The sequence below is a fragment of the Sturnus vulgaris genome, chromosome 10, assembly GCF_052056855.1.
Source record: "Sturnus vulgaris isolate bStuVul1 chromosome 10, bStuVul1.hap1, whole genome shotgun sequence".
NCBI classification, from domain to species: domain Eukaryota; kingdom Metazoa; phylum Chordata; class Aves; order Passeriformes; family Sturnidae; genus Sturnus; species Sturnus vulgaris.
Genome location: NC_142252.1, coordinates 16,182,480 through 16,204,721, shown reverse-complemented (window position 1 = coordinate 16,204,721; position 22,242 = coordinate 16,182,480). Strand labels below are relative to the sequence as shown.

At 52.5% G+C, this 22,242-nt stretch overlaps 1 protein-coding gene across 1 annotated transcript; it reads right to left on the bottom strand.

Moving 5' to 3' along the window:
- Positions 1-359: 359 nt before the first annotated feature.
- Positions 360-8,296, bottom strand: B3GNT7 (UDP-GlcNAc:betaGal beta-1,3-N-acetylglucosaminyltransferase 7). Its single transcript, XM_014871635.2, has 2 exons — positions 8,130-8,296; positions 360-3,821 (listed from the first exon to the last, which is right to left on the bottom strand). The coding sequence occupies exons 1-2, from the start codon at positions 8,138-8,140 to the stop codon at positions 2,621-2,623; spliced, it is 1,212 nt and encodes a 403-aa protein (XP_014727121.1). The 5' UTR covers positions 8,141-8,296; the 3' UTR covers positions 360-2,620.
- Between the last annotated feature and the right edge of the window lie 13,946 nt (positions 8,297-22,242).

The following is a 22,242-nucleotide window of genomic DNA, read 5'->3' as shown; positions in this document are numbered from 1 at the left end:
TGCCCATCTCTTTCTGCACAAGGAGAGAGTGCTGAACAAAAGCAGTGAGTTTCCAACCCTGCTGAGGTGGCTTTTGCCACAGAGGGTGAAATGAGAAGCCCTTCCCTGCAGGGCACCAGGAGGATCTGAAGTTTAGTTTGAAATGGAGGTGGAGGAGTGCCTGAAAGAGAGAAAATACCCATCAGCCTTGTTACCATGCCAGGCTCCACAAGGAAGCTGTGCCAAGCTGGAACAGGGCAGCTACAGTCCCCAGATGCCCGTTCCAAGGAGTTAGTTTTGTCACTGTAGCCCCTTGCCAGGTTTTGTTCCCAGCAGAAACTCACTAGTAACGACACAAAGTGAAGGCTTGTAGGATTTTTTTTCTTTTAACCTTTATTTAGAAACTAGAGTATTCACCAAGCTCTACAAGATTTCTCTGTACAGGTCCCACCAGGTAAAGAACATTGGGAGATGCCTGCACACAGCCCTGGCTCACCGTACACATTGCTACAGAGAGCGAGAGCTGACCCTGCACCCAGGATAAATGTACAGCCTAAAGTACTGTACCTGACATAAATTATGGAGGTATCAATTTGGAAAGTGTTTCTGAACTCACTCCTGTTGGAAGGAGGGAAGGAAGGGAAAAAGGAAAGAGTTGCATGCTGCCTAAACCCAGTGGGTACCAAAAATGCCCTCAGGACTGTGCCCTGTTGCTCCAGAGACTCGGTGCATTGTACATCCAATTTCACAGTATCACCACCAGCTGAGCCCTGGGCAGCACTGGCTCTTTTCTCTTCCCCCTCTTCAAATCTGCATCTCATCGGAGCAGGGCCATTTTGAGAGTGGTGTGGCTTGGCGTGTGGGTGCCCTTTTTGACTGGTTTATGCTCTTTTTAGTTTGTTTTCTAATCTGAGGAATGTACTTGGAGTAAATGAAACAGGCCTGTTTCCAAAACGCATTAAGAAAGAAAAGGAAAAAAAAGGCACTGCACAGGGGGACCTTTGAGGTAGTAAAATTTTTTCCCTTCAACGTCTGGCACCAGAGAGGGAGAGGGAGTAAGGGCATCTGTGCCCGTGTTTCGCAGTGCGTGGTCAGGACCATGGATGTGGCTGTGTGTGCCCACGCCCTGCAGGGACATCTGCTCATTCCAGCCCTACACACAGGGACATCTGTGTGTGCAGAGCCTGTGCCTGGGAGCACGTGTGTGAGCGTGTGTGGCTTTGCACATTCCTGTGGCTTTGCTCATGCCTGCAGTCAGTGGCTGGAGAGCATCCGTGGCCTTTGGGTGGCCACATGTCTCTCTGTTGGGTGGTTTCCACCAAAGTAACCAGCCCAGGGCTCCCCTCAAGAGCTCGTGGCCCTTTCAGCCCAAAGAAAAAAGGCCATGTCTTGTGACACCATTCCCTGTCATGCTCCTGCATTTCAGCCCAGGGGATAAACACTGCAACAACCTTGAGAGGAGCAGACGTATGAAACACCAGCTTTCCTTCACTTTGTCCCCTTGGACCCTTCTTCTCATGCCAGAGCAGTACCAATGTATCCAACCTACCCTGGAGCATCACAAACTGTTTGCTGTTTGTTTGCTGACAAACCAGGGCTGAACCCAAAGCAGCCACATACAGGGCCTTTGGGGCTGTTGTCCCCTGCAAGGCAAAGCCACGAGGGCAGCTGTGCAGCACACAGAGGGTCTCCCCAGAGTACCCCCTGGGATGCCCAGGAAGTCGGGTCCCAGAAGTGACAAATCCCTGAGACACTCCAAGGGGGGGCCACCAGTTTTCTTCACCACTTCCTTGGCCACAGGCAAGGGTAGCTGGTGTAGTCTCTTTCCTGCCAGGAGGTACAAATCCCTAAGGAATTTCAGCTGGGTGCATTCCTCTGAGGACACGTGCATTAAGGCTGCAGAGGGGCTGGGGAGCCAAGCACAGCCTAGGCTGGTGCTGGGAGCCACCGTTGCCTGGTAGCCTCTGACAGGGACAATGACCCCAGTCCCCTGACTGCCAGGCTGAAACCCTAATGGGGACTCAGGGGTGCTGAGGGCCAGCCTCGGAGAAGAGCCCCTTTCCCCAGCTGCATATGGGGACATAGAGGACTTTGGTGGGGATGAACCCAATGCACACAGGGCCAATGTTACCAAAACCTTGCATGGAGGAGAAATTTCAGATAACAAATAAAATCACATGATTTTTGAGTTGGGAGGGGCCAATGCACTTGTAATTGGCTGAACTCCCTTGGAGCAGCTTCCCTGGATAGCCAGACCCTGAACATCTCCAAAAAATGCCAGTGCCACATCTCTCCTTGCCTCCCTCCACCCCTCCAGTCATCATGCTGCTGTGGAGGAGGTACCTAAAGCAGAACACAAACCTCTTGGCCCTCTCCATTTTGTGCTTGACTTGTCATGTTTTGTTGGGTTTTTTCTCTTTTTCAGCAACCCCCAACCCAGCTGGAGATACGTGAACCACAATACAGTACAGGAACAAACACTATCGCAAACCCTGCCCGCGAGTGCAGCGTCTCTGCCCTCCTCGCTCCGGAGGACAGTGCCCCTGAAGGATTTGTGTGCCACCAGCAGAGGCTCACCCCACTCCAGAGCAGGGATTTCTTGTCCCAGCTCCTGCAGTCCCAGCTCTCCAGAGAGACTGGGCTAAAGGACATTGAGTTTCCTTGAGCATGTCAAGTTACTGTGGACCAAGTCCCACATTTGGAGCAACTCTGGAGGCAGCAGTTTATGAACTACCAACATACTCCGGTAAAAACATGGCTCCTTGTTCATCTTGCTGTTCTTGTTTTTCACAATGCCAAAAGTTTTGAAGCCCTCATGCCCAACAGGTGACACTTTAAGGACCTCTAAGCACATCCCTAGGAAGACATCATCGATGGGGTACAGTTCCAGTGTCTCTGAGGCCTTATGCAACCTCTTGGCCAGGGCTCCACTCATGATGAAGCCCCCACCCCCTGCATAGGGTGGGTAGATGTTTTTGTTGTAGAGGGCACTGGGGATGTAGTACTTGTTCTCCTTCTTACGGATCGGCCTGGCCTTGTAGAGGACATCCCCCACAAAGAGGTCTTCTCCCTCCTTCTTGTCCTCCAGGAACTCCAGGATATTGCTGGGACTCACAAACACATCGTCATCCCCTTTGAAGATGAAACGGACATTGTCACAGTAGATGTCGACCCACTTCAGGAAATGGACTTCTTTGAGAGTGAGGTTGAAGAAGCTGTCCAGGAAATCCCACTGCAAGATGTCCCCATAGATGTGGTTCTCATAATCTAGCAGTTTCTGGTGGTTGGCTCTCTCCTCCTCCTTGGAGGCAGTGCCCAGCAAGAACAGTGTCCTGATCCTCTTGCCCTCCACCTCCTTCTCTTGGCCCCAGGTCCTCCGGATGGCCTCGCGGCGGTCGTGCTGTGTGATGATGGACTTGACCACGATGAGCAGGTAAACATCCCCACTGCACTTCTCTGGGTGGTTGATCAGCATGGGGAAGTAGCGGCAGTGCCGATAGAGCAGGAACTGCTGGAAGTTGGGCTCCAGCCCTTTGAACCAATCCACCTTGCTGAAATTCTGGTTGGCTGAGCAGTTGGTAGTGGTGACATCCCAGGATTCTGTTTGCTTTGCTGTCATGCTCTCCTCCTTCACGGGAGGTTTCTCCTTCTTGGTCTTCCAGAAAGTGCTGCTGATGGAGAAGGCATTGTCTCTCTTCTGCGATTTCAAGGGCTCTGAAGGGGGCAGTTCTTTCTGCTGCTGGCCCTGCATGAACTGGTTTGGGACCATTCCACGCTGCAGCACCGTCACTGTAATGATCAGTAAGAAGGAGAGACAAACTGTTTTGTAGATGGTCTTCTTCCTAAAGGGAAGAGACAAGGGGTTAAGGAGAAAAAAACTACAGGCTTCAAGAGGCTTTGTCTGCAAAAGCATTTGCTCGGGAAGTCATGGGATGCTCATAATCTGTGTTCTATCAACTGTTGAGGAGCAGAAAACTTGTAGAAAGAGTTGCGGGACACCTCCATGCATACTCTTCCCAGCTGCATCCTGCTTGTGGGGGGTGGCTCTGGGGCCACACTTAATTGTAAGGACAGGCACAAGGTATGTGGGGGTGGCTGCAGTGTAATCTGGTAACCCCACTGCTAAGATCAGGGAAGGGTTCACAGGAAAGATGAAAATGGGCTGAGAGAGAGAGAAGTCAGGATCAGAGTTGCAGCAAGGCAGTTGTTTCAGAAGAAAGTCCCAAGGGAAACTGCTGTTTCGGCCATCTGAAAATTGCAGTTGAGAACAAGAGCAGGAGAGAATTATCTTTTCCACAGAATCCTTAGCTCCAAGACAGACATGCTGTCCATGGCCTAGACTGGCATCACAAGTTACACAGCACTGAGAAACCAGAGCTGGGAAGACCACAAGAGTCAACATGGAACCAGAATTGCTGTTTCATTTCAAAATGGCACATCAGGACAAAAGAAAAAAAAACCACTTCAGTAAAATTTAACGGTTCAGTGGGAAAAAGGCATCCTTAACCCTACAACCACCTTGGGAACCACTATTTCTGGGGCACTCCTGGGCATTTTGGCAGCTCTTGGGTCCTGTTGCTTCCTTTGTGCTGATAAGGAGCAGCAGATGCAGGGCAGATTTTCCTAGCCTGTGACAAACCAAGTGTCTGCATGTCCAGGGTGTGCAGGGCATGAGTAGATCAAACCCAGTTCTTCCTGGGGCCATCCTGCTGCTCTCCTCTGCTGCAGACCTATAGCCCTGGGAAGCTGCTGGCTCATGGGACAAACTGGTGGAACTCATGGGGGGCTTGAGCGGGACCCTCCTGAGGTCCTTGGGACTGCAGGAAGGCTGCACTTGGAGATTATTGATGCACAATTCCTCCCCAGCCTGCTTTTCCACACAGCTAAAGGTATGTTTCTCATCCCACTGCCACAGAGGAGTGGAACTGCCCTCTCTGCCCAGCTGTACAATGTAGCTCCTGAGCGTTCAGCTTCCCTCCACAGCTTGAACATCTGCACCAACTCCCTCCTGCCTGTTCCAGCCGCCTTGGGCCATCTCCCTGTGCAGATGAAGCTCCCAACAGCTTCCCAAGGGCAGCCCCACCTCTCTCTGCTCTGACAGATGATGCTTGGCAGTCTCTGGACACCTTTTTCCTGCCACTGGGTTGTGGAGCTGACCGAGACAGATGTGGCACTGGTCTTGGGACACCCCTGTGCCTGTCCCCTTAATGTGAGAAGCATATCCCAGCCTGGGTGACACCCAGTGGGGACATACCTCAGCCCCATGCTCCTGTCAGATCCAGAAAGATCCAGAATAATCTCTAGCAGGCAGATGCACCTTCGCTTCAGGACAGACCAGAAAAGGAGCTTGGGGCTGAAACCTGAAACATTTAACCCAAGTATTTTCCAGACCAACAAAAACCCCCAAAAAATCTATGAAACTCTCCTAGACCTGGGGGCTGGATTACGATCAGAACCACTGTGAAGCTGCTGGCGTTTTGGGCCTCAGGCTGTACCAAAACACCTTCTTGGTGGAACACCCCATAGGTTGTGAGATTCCCCAGAGCAGGAGACAACACTGTGCTCAGGGATTCCACTCACCCTGAAATGCGGGAATTGCAGATGGGAACCAGGAGCTTTCAGGAGCTCCTGTCTCTGACTTTGCCCTGAACTACAAAGAACTTTTGAGCCTTACATTGTCGTGGGAAAACTGTGATCACTAGTGTGGACTGTGGGAGCAAGCATGGAAATAAGTAATTAAGGATAAATGGATAGATATTCCTCATCCAGTTTTATATGTGGCCACTCATCTGAGACTGATGAGGGAGCAGTTCTGATTAGATCTCACCATTCCCTTAACCCTCTCCAGCCCTGCCTGCACAGCTTTGAGCTTTTTCTTACAAACCCTTCAGTTCCAATACAACTGTACTCCAAGCTCAGCCAAGCAATTTTTAAAACCTCTCATCCATACCCGGCACTGCTGCAGAAATAACCCGTCACCCCTGTATAGTAATTCCATTTGCATCAATCCCATCCCATCCTGTCCTGTCCCACCACATTCTTACACTCTCTGCCACCCAGGGACAACAAGCAATAAAATATCCAGCCTAAAGGATGGCCAAAGGTCCCTCAGAAGCCAAACGGCAGGGAATTACTAATACAAATTTTAAAAATTTGCATAGGTAGGGCTGTCACTAACTGGCACAGATGGTCCCAGCCTTGACAGACTCTGCCTAACAGAGAGGAGCTGCATGGGTGCACTGATCCCCCTTGATCCCCTCTCCTTGGGTCCAGACAGAAGGTTCTGAACCAGGGCTGAGGGGACAACTCCAGCTTTTATTAAGCGGTGGAGCATTGAGTGGCCCAGGTATGTTTATAGGTGAGGTGTTGCACAACAGCACAGAAATTTATTATTCCTTCCTTCAGTGGACCTGGTTTCCCAGTTCTCACCAGTGCGATTCCTGCTTTGTTACAAGAATCTCTTTGGGATTTTTCCTACTGGTCTGACTGCAAACCACGGGGTCCCACCAGGTCCAGCAGGAGCCAGGAGCCCCACAGCCACCTCTGCTCTGCAGAAAGCCATGCTTCTTTCCCTGCACTACCAGGAAAGTGACAGGGACTGGGAGGACCCTGAGCCACAACTGCAGGCAATTCCCACATCAAATCAAGGATTTGGGGGGCAAAAGAGCAACAGTTGTTTATGCATCTTTTCGGATTATGAGTCTTTCTGCCCTGTGGTCTCCTCAGCTGGGAAGTACGTTAGGTACAGGTGAAAAAGTAATTCCTGCTTTCTGGGGATACACTGGCAAGGGAGGTGCTTTGGGTTTGTGACATCGCAGAGAAGTCACCCTGTCAAGCCTCAGGCCCCTTCTTTGGGGCACAGCCCCAGCCGGTCCCCATGGTGTCCCCAGGAGTTGGGGACACCCAGCACTATAGGGTCCAAGGGTGGCAGCCACCGGGGGAACTCCCATCGGTGCCAGCCAGGTCTGTCTGCCCCAATTGCTGGTGCTGGTGCCATCAAGAAAGCTTTGAAAAGGTAGCTCCTCCTCTTCCCTTTTATCCACCAAGGAAACTTCAAAAGCCTCGCTGTGAGGTGGCTGCGCCACCAGGCAGTTAAACATAAACTCCAAATTAGAGGTACGCAGTATCCGTTTCAGATGTTGAGGGCAGATGAGGCCCCGGGAGACAAGGGCTCTATATCCCTATCCCTTCACTTTGGATTCACGTGAAATCCCCCAGCGCCGTCTATTTATGTGATAGGGTTTTTTCTGGCCCCTCAACTAGACCCAGTCACTGGAGCCACCGCCAGTATAGAACCCTGTCTGTTGGCAGTGCCAAGGATTTGGAGAGGGGATCTTAAGAAGGGACAGATACTGGGCAGAAAGCACCCAAATGCCCCCAGAAGTAGCCTGTGCAATAGCTGGGTGCAAGCACCAAGTGGGGCCGCAGTTCGCCATGGGGTGCCTGGAGGCGCGTCCTCTCCTCATTAAATACAAGGCGGTAAAAAAGAGCCGAAATCCCGGGTGTTGCCCCCGGTGAGGACATCTGCCCCCAAACTGGCGCTGCCGTGGGACAGGGACCCCCCACCGGGCAGAGCTGGAGGAACTGCTGTCCCCGGCCCCATCACACAAACCAGCTCTTTTTAGGTAAAAGCTGGGAAAAGCATCCCCAGGGATTGGGGGGCACCAACCGGCCGCGCCGGCCCGTCGCCCCCATCCTGCCTCCCGCCGGGCCGGAGCTCCGGTGCCCCGGGATGGAGAGAAATTTGTGTCGGGAGCGGAATCCCAGAGAGCCTTTCCCGGGGTACCGCGGCCAGGGAGACTCCGCCTGGGAGCACTGTAAAGCCGCGACGGCGGGAGGGTCGCTCTGGGATGGGGACAGACGGACAGGACACAAATGACAGACTCCGTCCTTAGTCGCTTCCCCATGCCCACCCTCCCCACCAGTGCTGCCCTTCCCCGGCCAGCCACCTCCGAGGCGACTTTCGATAGGGAGCCGGTGCGGAGGGGACCTCGCAGTCCCCCGGCTCCCAGCAGGACCCAGAGTCGGGACGGCGGCGCCGGGCAGCGGGAGCCGAGGACGCGGGACAGCGAACACAGGGACACCGGGACTCGGGGCGGGAGCGGGACGGGAGCACGGCTCAAGCTCCGCGCTCCCCGGAGATCACTCACCACTGGAACATGCTGGGAGTGGGACGGGGCGGCCGCTCTGCTGCTGGCCGGGCTGCCCGCGGTCCGGGCGCTTCTTTCTGCGCTCTTCCTCCTCCTCCTCCTCTTCTTTTTTCTTTTTTTTTTTTTTTTTTCCCCCTCTACTTTTTCTGTTTTCCCTCCCCTCTCTCTGAGGTGGAGCCTAGAGATGGATGGCAGAGCAGGTACGTTAACTCTTGCCCTGCCCCTCTGTCCCGTCCCCCCGCCCACCCCAGCAGACAGACACCTCCCCAGTGATCCCAGAGCATGGAGATCAAGGGTGACACCCCTCCTTCCCCGCTGCTGATGGGACACTCGCCAGAATCTGGGAACTCGGGGGCGTCCTAGTCCAGCTCCTCTGTGCCCTCTCTGGAGTGGATTAGCTCTGCCCGAGAGTCTTTAATGCGCCTCCTGGGATCCCCATCTCTACTGGCACCTACCCTTCCCCCACGATCCACATCACACTCAGGGTCCACACCTTGTCAAGAACCAATACTCTGCCCAGGACTCCAGTCGCATCAGCTCCACACTGTCCAGGACTCACACATTTTCTGGGACCCACAGCTCACTTGGGGATGCAGGGAGTTGACAAGGAGTTGCTGCAGCAAGAATGTACCTGCTCGGCATGCTGGGACCTCTCATGGCTCAAATTTCCAACAGCATTATAGGCAGGTGAGGTATCCTTCTAAGCTGTTCCTTCAGCCCTGGTTCAGATGCAGTTTCACTAACATTCCTGCTACAGCTGTATCAGCATGGGACATCCCATTGCCCATTAAGAAGCAGATTAAAGACTTTCCTTTCCTTTTGAATGCAACATTTCAGTCGCAGGTGTTTTTCAGCCATAAAAATCAGTCCCTGTAATTTCTGTTATCTCCCTCTTTTGTCACCCTCCCAATCCCACCAGCTGCTCATGTCCACCATGAAGCCAGGCTGGGAAGCCTGCAGGAAATTTGCAGTATTTCCTTTCCTGTCCAGCAGAGATATCCCAGTCCCTTTCTGAACAGTTCCTCTGTATTTTTTATGAGTGATGAGGGTCAGGGTCTCCTACAGCACTCACAACCCCCTCGACACACTGAGCTTCTCATGGGAAAGGCTCTTCTTTCCCATACTGGACATACAGAGGGACCAACACAACCTCTGCTACTCAATAAGCACCAAGAAAACTCCTTCTCCAGCTCAGTTTGGGGAGGAAGATTGCATTGCTTTCTCCAAATCTGTTTCTCTCTCCTTATCTCAGCTTATTGCTTTCCCAGGTGCCCTGCAGCAAAAGCTCCCCAGGAAACATTGCCCAAACGGGCTGCACTAGCTCTACAGCATCCCATGTCCTTATCATTACCAAAAGTCCATACATACCTGCCCTGATTCCTTTTTAGCCTGTTCCCAGTGCCTATAGAAAAGTTGGTATTTGCTGCACTCATGGCCCCAAGAAAATCATGGCCATGAGATTCACTGAGCATCAGCTTGACCAGAACAGGCTGTAAGAAGGACCCAACTCATCCCTGCAGCACAAGGGATCGTAGGTTCATGCCAGCCCATGGCTGGGAATTCACCTCACTCTGCAAAGAGGGGCTCACCGTGGAGGAGGACCCCACTGGAGAATGGCCCTTGCACAAATAAGCATGAAGGAATGTGACCAGGAAAGCTCTGAGAGTGCAACAACCATTTCATCCTTGCAATTTGCCCTGGGACCATGATGGGGACAGGAATGGCAGCATCCACTTGTGGGGAGCTGCAGTAAATCCCAAACCATAACCTGGGTGACTGCTGCCATTCCAGGGCACCCAGCAGCCCCAGTCTCCTAGAGCCTGGCCGTGGTGCAGCCTGAGGGCTGTGCTGCTCGGAGGGAAGTGGCACTGCTGCAGAGTAAGGAGGGCTCCTGGCAGCCTGGGGCAGGGAGCTGTGCCAGCCCTGCTCCCAGTGTCCTGCCTCTCTGACAGCAGTTTCCGTGCAGGAAAGCTGTAGGGCCGCAAGCACAGGATTTCCCAGATGATTCCATGCTGCTGTGTAGGGTTTTGGCTCAAATAACCCCCTACCTCCCCCTGTGTGGGAAAAAGATGCACACCCTCACTGCCTGAGAGCACTGCAGGCCTGGGGTATGATGGCTGCACAAAGCTTTACCTCTGATAATCATTAAATCCTGTTAGATCTGGGGCTTCTGATGCCTGGGATAAACACAGTCCTGGGCATCCCTGGCAACACCAGCTCCTGTTTCAAGGATAAACCTGAAAACGAAGCAGAATTGTTTATGATTTTTTTCATCATTACATAGAAAATGTTAGGACAAAATCAAGTTTTCAGCTCTTCAGATTCGTCCTGGGAAAGCAGAAAAGCAGCAGGAAGAACAAAATCCAGCTGAAATAAGTCTTACTCTACACACATTCCATTTGCCTCTTTCCAGCACCCAGTAAGAAGAGGTTTCACTTGAGCAGCCACAATCGCTCTGCTGAGAATAAAACATGAAAAAGAGAAACCTGAATATTTTTATTCACCCCAGCAGACTCAGCCAACAGCATTTCCCTTCCATTCTTGCCCAGCTCTGCCTTCAGCAAAGCAGCTGAATCTGTAGCCCTGTCCCTCCTCTGCATCACCCATCACCTGTATTTCTTAGGTCTGAGCCATTAACTGAAATTTGGAGGCACCAGGTGCCTTTTTGGCACTGTAGGCAGAGCTGTGGATTTCTGGATAAGTACTCTTGTGTAGCAGGTGCTGCTTGGGCATGGAAAAGCCGAGTTCCTCTGCCTTGCACAACAGCAGTGACACTGGAAGTGTGCCAGGCCACTGCAGCCCTGGGAGAGCTGGTAGGGCACCTGTGAGGAATAGCATTTGGACATGCTGTTGTTGCATTGGACTGGGACGTAGAAGGGAAGGCAGTGTATGGATCTGCCCGGGTGGCACCAAGTGACAGCCAGGGTGACACCAGCTCCTGCTGGCATCTCCACATCTGATGGCTCCTGAGACCCATTGGAAGAGAGCCAGTCCCAATGCCACACACTCACCCCCCACCAGAGCATTTTCCCAACTGGTGGCACTGCTGGAGATGAGGAGGGGCAACCTGCGGGGATAACAAAGCTTTGGAGCTGGCATCAAACAGGGCTCCAGAACATTGCATGGGTTAAGGGAAAGGACGAGGACTGGGGTGATACCCAAGTGGCTCATCTAAATGTTCTCAAAGAGAACCACAATGCTTTTTTTGTTTCAAGAATCCTCTTTTAATTTCAAAGTGGACCTGAACTAAAATGTTTTATTTTTAAAAAATAGTACAAAGAAAGAAGTGAGCTTTTTTTATGAAGTTTATGTAATCCCAGAAGACTGGCTAGTGGCAGATTGACCCAGCCAGTGTTTTCCCACTGATGGTTTGGAATTTGTTTCACTGGGGAAAGCTGCACTGGTTTCTTTGATATGGGTTTTTTGGTGTGTGTGAGTGTTGTTTTCTGATTTATTTTCATTCCAGCAAATTATACATACACAGAAAAAACTCTCACTTCTTCTTCCAGGAACTCTCACACCTCCTGACCACTTGTGCCAACACTGTGGTCCCTGGACTGGGTTTCCCACAGAAGCCAAGGTCCCGTTGCCCTGCGGAGACACACAAACCAGCCCTCTCCTCCCCAAACCTCTGAGTGCCTGGAGCAGGACCAAAGGCTCAGCCTGACCCGAGACCAGCTGCACAGGGTGGTCACACTTTTAGGTTTTTCTTTGTTAAACCACTCACCTGTGGTGTACCCTGGAGCAGGGAGGGAGGTCAAGGTGGCAATTTGTTTGGCTGAGCCAGACTCGCACCACATCAAGACTTTGCACACACTCAGGAGCAAACATCCTGGATGTGATAGGACAGGGAACGTTCCTTTCTCCTTCCATGTTTGTTTTCTAAGCACCTTTCATGATGCTGTGGTAAAGAGCAACCCTGTGAGACTCGCCCATCACCGCAGCTCTCACGTGGGATACTGCGAGCTGGGACTGGGGAAGGTTCCCCAGGCAGTTAGGATTAATTATTAACCTGATTTATTGCTGCGTCTTGGAAGGTGGAGCAGACGTCATGGACCAGTCTGACGTGGAAAGACATCCACCCCCAGAGAAAGCTCCCTCTGCTTGCCCATGCTGACAGGGCCATACACCGGACCCCGGGCGGGGGTGAGTTATTGTACTCATTAACCCCAGTGCCCCAGGGCTGTTTCAATTTCAGCACCTCTGCCAGAGTGGGATCATGCTGGCTTCCAGGATGCAGGAGAAGGTTCTGTGCTGTGCCACAGCCAGCTGCTCCATCCCACTCCATCGGCCTCGGCATCTCCCACACTGAAACACTGGGGGCTGCCGAAACACCTTGAGCCACAGCTGAAAGCCACACCCTCTGTCCTGCCTGGAATCAAACACTCTGGGATTTGCATTATTTCTTCCAAAAATAGGGGAGGAGTATAAATTGCTTTGCAGGGTGATGGATGTGCCAGCCCCTAATGCTCCAAGCTGCTGTTTGCCCTTTGCAGACCCAACTGTGGGATGCAGATGGGGCTGGCAGGGAAGGGCTCTCCTGTTCATTGTGCCAGCAGCCACAGGAGCAGGGCAGGGGGAAGCACTATGCACACCTGGGTGAGCAAACCCCAGGCCCAGACCCACCCAAGGGTTTGTGTCCTTGGGCTGCCCCTTCCTCATTTTCCCAGTAAAAAGGCTCCCTCCAGCCCCAGGGCTGCTGCCCAGTGAGGATGCTGCCTTCTCTTCCAATGGGATTTAAGCTCCTGGGACACCTGGGTGTCCTGGGGAGCCCTGTGTGGCTGTGCTGTTGCTTTAAAGCAGCAGCTGGATCCAGCTGTGACTGCGAGTAACCCTCACCGCAGCCTTGCCCAGGCCTTTTATGCATTTTCCAGTGGTTCCAGAGGCGCTTGGCGGCAGCGCGCAGGGGAAACCGGACTCACTCACTGCTGGCGAGCAGAATGGGAAGGGAAAGGGAAAACATTTCCCTTCCCAGAGGAGCAGGGGGAGCCCAGTGCTGCAGCTTGGGCAGCAGGCACAGAGGGGCCAGGCTCTGGGATGTGATGCAAACAGCCTGAGGCTGGGCACAGTGAGCCACAAGCCTGGCTTGTCTCTCTCAGCCCAACGTGCCCCAGCAAGAGGTGCGGACCCCAGTGTGCCTCAGTTTCCATTGTGCAGAAAGCCCCAGGGTCTGCGTTTTTCCTGCGACCCTGTGGTAGGATGGCATCCAGGCACTGAAAAACATAAGCCCATGAGGACATAACATGGAGAAATCTTAGGGGACATGAATGTGGGATTTGAGGTGGGAGATACTCTCACGCTGCCCAAATCCAGAAAGGAAGAAGGAGGATGCGGTGCTTGGCCTTGGGAAGGGAAAGATCTATCCTAGGGCTGAAGGACAATCACTTCCATCCTGGACCCTTCAAAAGGTGGAGAAGAGGAAATGAGGAGTGTTGGGAAAGCAGTGTCATGCCAGCAGTGAAATCAGGAGCCCTGCCTGTGAGATGCTCCTGCCCACTGCAGGGACCAGGGGCCTGTCCTGCCCAGCCCTTGCCATCCTGACTGTTCTGCCACACCAGCTACGGGCACAGCCTGAGGGTAAAGCCCTGGTCGGGCATTATCCTATGGATAATCCCAGCTCCAACCTGGGAAGAGCTGGGCTCTGGGTGCCAGCACAGCCCTGGGAAGCTGTGCTGCCTGGGGACTGGCATGGGCCCAGAAGCCATGAGCTGCAAGGAGAAGTGTTTTCCATTGGGCAGGAGAGCACTCGCGACATCTCTCATGAGTCAGATGGAAAGGACGGCTCAGGAGTCACCTGAGCCGGGTGGCTGCCTGCCCACGGCCCCTCTCCAGCCCAAGTGGAAAAATATACAGCCCCATACATGCCTGCTGAGACCCTGAGCTCTGGCTGAGCCCCCTCCCAGGCTGGCAGATGCAGAAATTCTCACATTAGCCTTTTTTGGCCAAATCGGTTTAGGAGACAGGCAGAGACAACTCAGACATCCCTGGCTCTGTGGCTCTGCTCAGCATTAATCATCACTCTGCTGCTGCTCGTCGCCAAAACCTGGGCTCTGCTACAGCCACTGGTGGATCTGTCTCCAGCAAGAGACAGGAGAGAGGGAGAAGGAGGGCATGTGGAGTGCAGACTTCCCCTCTCTGGCTGGGGCTACTGGACTGAAGCCATGGCAAAGCTCTGTGCTTCCGCATGCGCACGGAGGGAGGGCAGCACCCGCAGTGCCACCCCTGGGCAAGCACCCGCCGGGCACAGAGGATGGTCCTTGCATGGGCACTGCTCCCCAGCCCAGCTCAGGGAGCTGGTGGGAGAGGTGACAGCAGCAATTTGCTAGACTGGGAGTAGCTGAGACATAAGAGAGCCCTCTGGAGAAGAAAAGGGAGTCGGCACACCCAGACGCATTCCTGAGGTTTGGTTTCCATGGTGGGATGTTCACCCGACGGTGAAGTCATGCTATGCTGTGGGCTGAGATGGCCAGTGAGTTAATGCATGGATCCAGCTCCTTCCCTGATTCTCAGCAGGCGCAGCCACAGCCCCGTGCCATCCGTTGGGCTGACGGCTCTTACGTGGCTTTGGCATTTCCAGTGTCTTGGAGCAGGGAGGCTCCAGACACTGCTGCTGGGTTGATCCCTGCCTCACCATGGGAAACCAGCTCCTGCACAGGGTGGAGGACAAACTGATGGCTCTCCTGGGTCCTTCCAGCTCGTTTGTATCATCACACTGTGCTCCCTATCATGGTTTACTCTCCCTTCATTCTTCTGCTGTCACTGGTGACAACAGGACAGAAACGCACCACCCTAAGAGGTCGTTCCTGCAGGATCTGAGCTTTGAGGATCTGCCCAACACTAGAGAGAGTTGAGGAAGGATAGAGAACTGGGCATCATGGAACGAGCAGGATGGAAAGCCCATCAGTCCTTGAGACGAGGTGGCAGGCACACTCCCTGGCACAAGCAGCTCATGGTGCCAATACTGAGCATGTGGCTGCAGAGTTCAGCGACTGGGCTCCACAGATCAACAAACCAGAGGTGTGGTGGGTGAACTAGCCCTGAAATGTCAGCCAGTAAGTTGACAGGATTATTCCCAGCCTCTGGGGTGGTTTTCTGCAGGTCTGGAGGCACAGGGATGTGGCCAGGCTGCCCTGAGCCATCAGCTGCCCTCCCATTTGCTGGTGAGACTCTCTGCTTTTGGGTTGCTGCTATTTGTGCTAAAAGAAAATATCTTAGTCTGACTTTTCATCAAAGTTCAACTCCCTCACAGTCCAGTTAGCTAAATCCCCATTAAAAAGGATGAATCTCCTGATCAACCACCACTGCAAGTTCTTTCTGCACACTCTCTGCACCAGTGGCCCCCTCCTGCTCTCCCCAGCAGCTCTGGGTTCCAGGACAGGGGCAAGCTGAACCCCAAAGGGCCTCTACTCTTCTCTTGCTGGTGTCTTACACGAGCATATGATGCCTCTGGAAGACAGTAGGACATGCCTAATCCTCACAGACATCATGGGGACCTTTCTGTGTGGGAGCACCACCATGTGCAGTACTGTTTGCTTTTGAGATAAAACCAGACCTTCCCATACATGCTTGCATCCAATCTAAACCAGAAATCCCTCCCTTCTTCTCATCTCACATGTAGCCAGGCACAGAGGTCCTAACTGGGACCACCAGGAAGCCACTCTCCCTTTGGAACTGCCCAGAGCTACGAGCAATGTTGCCTGCTCCAGGAAGTGACAAGTCACCTCCTGGCTCTGCCACTGCAGCTGACATCCCTAGGGACCAGGAGTGGATGCTGGGGATGTGTAAGGTGCTGGCATAGCCTGGAAGCCACCTGGGTGTGTCAGCCAGACCAGGAGTGCACAGCCAAACTGAGCCAAAGAAAACCAGCAGCTCCAGGGATGTTTGACACCACCCAGGATGGAACTCCAGCCCTGCAAGCTGGTGCTCAGGGCACCAGAATGTGACACAAGACAGCTCCCTATCTCAAGGACCCCAAGAATCTTTCCAGGGCTTTCCCAGTCCTTCCCCAGGCTTTGTTTGACATCCAGTCACATGAAAGTCCAGCCCCCTTCCCGTTCTCATCCCTAACCCCACACAGACACCCAGGTGTGATGCAAGGCTTCCTCAAATCCTTCCACCGCTGGAAGCACCAGCTCTCAGCCTCTCTCCTTCCTCGGGCCCTTCTGCCTCCACTCCAGGCTAATGAGATCCGTTTCACCACCTTTCCCTGGGAAGCCAGCCCCTCCTGTAGCAGCTCTGGGCTGCTCTCCTCGGCGGCTCCCAGCTGCCCTCCGGCCCGGCTGACTCACGCTCAGCACACACTGAGCCCTTTCAGCAGCCTCGGCCCCAAACACTGTCCCAGTCTTCCCAGCGAGCCGAGCCCCCCCCCCCCCCAGCGCCCGCGGCCGGCACAGGCTCCTGGCCAAGGGGAGCCATCCACGCCCTCCCTGAGAGAGCCGCTTTCATGGCTGGGAAGCCAAAGACCTTCCCGGACTAATCGGGGCCAGGATGAGGCACAGGCAGGAGCGCGACCGAATGGGATGGACGCGCAGACAAGGTCACTTTGAGCAACAGCCAGCAGTTAAAAAAATAAATAGATGTGTTTGAGAAGAAAAAGGTTTACAAGCTTCTAATGGGACCATTCTTGGCTTGGACAGATGAAACCTGTCAGGAATCTTTTCCTCCTTTCTGCCTTCACCAAACTTCCTCTGACCAACAGCGGGGCTCTGTCTCCTGTACGGGGATGGGGCCAGAGAAGGGGCTTCTCTGTTGCCCAGCTCCCAAACTAGCAGGGGGGTGGGCACCACCATCCAAACCACCCCCTCACCTGAAAACGTTCCAGAATCCTCCATCAGAGGAGCTGCTGGAAAAGCCACTTGCACTTCCTGATGGCCAGGGCTGTGCAGAGAGCTGGCTGGAGCCATACTGCCTGCAGGGCAGCACCAACCCCTGCACTTCACTGAGCCCTGCTTGTGCAAGGGATTTGCTGGCCCTCCCCAAAGTCTTGGGTCCAATGGCCAGGGGTGGAGCGCTGGAGCCCGGGAAAGTCCATGCATGAAGTTGTAGGGGAGGGTAGTGCTCAGGTGTACCCCAAAAAGGAGCCTTGCCAGCCTGCCACAGCCTCTCCAGCAAGGCATGCATGCCTCAGAGAACACAAAGAGCAAGATGAACTCTTGTGACCCTGGGTGACACAGTGGGGATGTGCACGAACACAGCAGCAACCTCCGGGCATGAGACTGCATGAGGATTTTCAGCCTCTTTCCTTCCTGCCTCTTGCTGTGTTCTTCACCTGTCATTTTCTGCTCAGCCTGCCAGAATACCCAAAATACCTGACAAAACAGATTCCTCTGTCTGTCCAGGAGATCACAGCTCTCAGCATAGAACAAAGAGGACAAAAGGGACAAAGAGACCTCACTCACCCTCACACTGTGGGCAGTGTGGCAGGGTCATCAGTGTAGCTGAAGCTGTGCTGATTTACACCTGCAGAGCATTTAGATCCACACCAAGCTCAGTTCTGGGCGTGGGCACAGGGTCAGTGGGACAAACCTCCAAGCCTGACTGTGCTACACTGCACGAGGCAGCTGAACAGGCTCAAGGGGTTTGCTACTGAATGCCTGACAAAACTCTGCTCTCGCCCAGGCATTTCTACTTGGAGAGTTTGTTTGTCCTCTTCCACAAGTAGGGCCAGAGAGGGGAAATCTCAGAATCTTGGTGGGAGGAATGCGGTAGCTGAAGGGCTGAGATGTGCATCACAGCCACCCTCCCCTCTGGGCACTGGCCAGGTTTCAGTGAAGTCTCTCTTCAGCTCCTATTGCAAATGAAGCCACCACAACAAATGAGGGAGTTTTAAAAGCCTGGAAGGAGGCATGAAGTTTTGCAAGCTATGCTTAATCTGGGAAAGGTCACCTGGAAACTGCACTCTTGGCTGTGGGGTGAAGCAATGAGTGTGTGGACACCAGCACCAGCCCCAGGGGAAGGACGTGTCTTGTCACCAGACACTGCATGATGCTGTGGTGAGCACAGCCCACAGACTCAAACTGCCTTGGAGCAGAGAGCAAGTGCTGCTGCATCAGTCTGCAAAAACGTCTTCCACTCCTTCTCTCCTCAGTTATCCTTCCAACATTGCCTGTTTTTGTTAAGGAGTAGGTGAAAGGATCCTATGAACCTCTTAGCACAGCCCAAGGAGTGTGTGGGGAGGACCAGACCCAGCTTTCAGGGCAATGGTAGCTGTGCCAGATATGATGCTGAAGGAGGGTGATGGCAGCCACAGGGGGACAGTTCATGGATGAGGTTTAAATATATAAAGAGCCCTGAGATTCCTAGAGCCCAGAGGGACCCCATTTCCCAGGCCTGGTGCTGCTTAAGTGGAGGAAGGGCCAGTGGGCATTTCCCACGCCCAAGCCCTGCAGGGCACTGTGTGCTGGGGTCAGCAGGGGAGGAGGGGAGCCCTGTCCCTGCTGGCAGCTCTGTTTTGGGCTGCTCCCGAATCCCAGGTGGGTCCCAGTGGAGCAATCTGCTTGCAGCGCTGACACAAATATCTCCACTGCTCCTGCTGGCCTTGGGATCACCCATCCAGCAACAGAGCCTTGGGCCAAGCCACAGCTCTGGCAGCAACATTATCTTCATTGCTTGCAAAGGGAGAACCAATACATTTCACACCCAGGAAACACAGAGATTCTTTTCTCAATAATCTGGAAAAGCAATTGATATATGTGTGAAGGAAGGGGAGAGGCAGAAGAATGCATTTATTGGAGCTTTATTCGTCACTGGTTCCTGCCCGGCCAGGCTGGACAGCTCTAACCTGCTCCAACCTGCTCCTTTGTGGCAGAACACATTGTTTGAGTAAAACCCAATACCAGCAAACCCACTGATGCAACAGAAATCTGACCGATGCTGCCTACGCAAAACAATGCCGCAGGAAAAAGTAAAATTCAGGTTTAGAGCAAAAGGAATACTGCATGAGAAGATGTGTAGCACCTGTACTTTGCACCCCATTAACTGAGGGTGGCAGACCAAAGGAAAACCTGAGCAGGGTGTGCACAGCCCCCGTCTTTGGCGTGGGTTGCATGTTAGTGGATGTGGAGGAAAAGTCAGATCCCATGTAACAGCTCTTAGCTGATGTGGGCACAGCACGGGCAAAGATTATCTAGAAGCAGGATCAAAACTGTTTCGATTTCACTGTGAAGTCAATAGTATGTAAGAGCTTCCCTCCTGAACCACACCAGTGGGGGAGACGTGGTTGTCTGGACAAACACCATCTATTTCCCACCCTCAGGGTAAGGCATTCACAGCTTCAAATTGTGCCTGGATAAGAAAATAAGAAGAAGCTAGTACTGGTTATGTTGACATTTTAAATCTCCAGACAATCTCAGCAACCCCCATAAGCACAAACACTGTTCCTGTTCCTCCAGCTGCACCCTCCCTATGCACAGAGCAGTTCTTGCATCCTCACCCGGCCCAAACAGTTTCACTTTGCTGCAAGAACACACGAGGCAGCACTAAGGGATCATGAGAAATACCCCTAACATAACATAGCATAAAATGAGACCCCTAGATTAAACAATAAGGATCAATAACAACAACAATAACAATAACAATAACAATAGGACTCCTCCTAAAACTCACTCTCTACCTTTTTCGGGTGCTGGTCCCCAACAGCCCTGCTGCCCACACTTTAGCGAGGCTCAGGGGGAAGACCCATATCTTCCCTGTTTTTCTCTTACAATCTCCCCATCTCCCCTGAGGCAGGTGCAAAGCTCTCTCTCACTTGAATGAGTTAGAATAAGGAGACACTTTCAAACTATGACATTTGCATTTGAGACAACCACCCACCACAAAGGTATTTCTCAACTTCTTTGTGATGTGCAAGTTCTGAAAGTAGGTGTGGTAGTGGTGGTAAAGTTTCCATTCCTGAATCTTTACAGGAATAGTCTCCATTTCATATTGATTCAGCTTTTCCTGCACCAAGACTAATGTATGACCTTCTCCACACTTAAGCCTAATACAAACTAATTGGTACATACACACCTGAACGCAGGTCAAACTCCAGGTTTGAGCTGCTGTAAGAGAATGCTGAATACAAATGGCTCTAAATAATAATCCAGGCCGAAATGCAGCTGCCTTGTTGATTTGGTGCTACTTTAGCAAACCAGAGGTTTTATCTTCTTTTAGCTTTCCCCATCCTTTTGTTTCAGAGCCGAAATCTGCACAGAAAGCCTGGCACAGCAGCAGCTGATTGGGGCAGTTACAGATCTATTGCATCAATTCATGATGAGACACAGAAGAAAACCTCTTTGTGATTAAAAAACCGATATCCTGATCCATAGGGCTGAAAAGGAGCCTGCAATAGCTCTGGCAGACAGGTAGTGACAGCCTGACTTGAAAGAGCTGCTGCAGTAGCATGAACCTTTCCTGAAGTGCTGAAAGTGCTGAAGTGCTGAAAAGCTCCATCCTGTTCAGGAGGGGATTTAAATGTCCCTGCCAGCAACTCTCTGGAGACGGAGCAGATGACCAAGAGACCTCTTTCCTTTCAGGGTTGTATGCCACATCCTCTCAGATCTCCCCAAAAGTGTTCAGGAAAACCCTCAGTTTCTACTCTCTAACTGGTCAGTGTCCAGTAACCGGGTGGCAGCCCCACGCCAGCCCCTGCTGCCACCCACCCAGTTCCTCTGGTGCCCAGCTGGGCTCAGAGGAGCTTTTGCCTCTCCTGAATTGTGCTGTGCTTCCACTCCTCACATGCTGTGGCCAGTCCCATGCAAAGCACAACAAAAAGACAAAGACCCTGGCTGGGGGCAGGACAGAGCTCGTTTTCTCTCTAGTAGCTGGTGTGGTGCTCTGTTTTGGATCTGGGACCAAAACAGAGCTGATAAGGCAGGGGTGTCGTAGCTGTTGCTTACAGAGCACGAAGGCCAGCTCTGTTTCCCACACTGGCCCAGCAGTGAGCAGGCTGGGGGTGCACAAGACAATGGGAGGGGAGAGCACAGACAGCTGACCCCAGCTGATCAAAGGGATGTCCCAGACCCTGTGCCAAAGTGCTCAGCAATAAAAACTGGGAGAAAGAAGGAGTTATGATGTGTCTTCACAAATAAAGAGTTATGCATCATGAAGTAACTGTTCTGGCTTTCCCAGAAATGGCTGAGCACCTGCCTGCCCAGTAGGCAGTAATGAATTCCTTATTTTGCTTTGCTGGTGCACACAGCTTTTGCTGTACTTATTAAAACTATCTTTGTCTCAATCCACAGATTTTCTCACTTTTGCCCTTCTGCTTCTCTCCCCATTGCTCTGTGGGGGAGCAGATGAGGGCTGTGTGGAGCTGAGCTGCCTCCCAGGGTTAACTCACCACACACCCCAAAGGTTGTGCTGATAACACCCCCTCATCACATCATCTCCCACATGCCTAAGCAAGGACATATTTCCCCAGGAGGTGATTTCCTAGCAAGGACAGGGTATTCTCAGTACAAACCACACTCATAGCCCAGAGAAAATTAATTCAAGGCAGCACGTGGGTCACACCAGTACCTGTGCCAAGCTGCAGGACCAGTCAGCTTTGCAGAAGATAAGGCAGCTTGAGAGTTTACTTTTCTGTCCAGGACAACTGTCCGTGTTGGGAGAAAAGCAAAATAAGCCAGCTCATCTGTCATCACACTGTCCCATTGCTGCTGCCCAGAAATGGTTTGAGGGGTGTCTAATGAAGACCAGAGGTCTCACCTCTGGACAGGTAACACTTCAGGGCTGAGTTGCCCTGAACTTTTCTTACTAGGAAATGACTTTGCATAAAGTGCTGACGTTAGAAGGTAAAGGTAATGAGAGATTTTAATCAGCCCCAGCACAAAAGGAAGGGAATTCCTGCGTAATACCAGGGATTCTAATTTGGGATCTTTTTGGGATCAGGAAGAAGCTGTGGTACAGGTGAAAGGAAAGGAGCTACATCCAGCAAGAACCAATCATCCAGCCAGTTTTGACAGAATTCCAGCTTGGGACAAGCATCTTTCAAAGCCTCCTTTACTCTGTAATACATGAACATGATCCAGCCCATGGAATAATTCCCATTGCAGGAAAAAATAAGGCAACCCCCACTCCAAACAAAACAAAACGTTAGAGAGAGGGAAGGAAGCAGAGACAGGAAACTACAAGG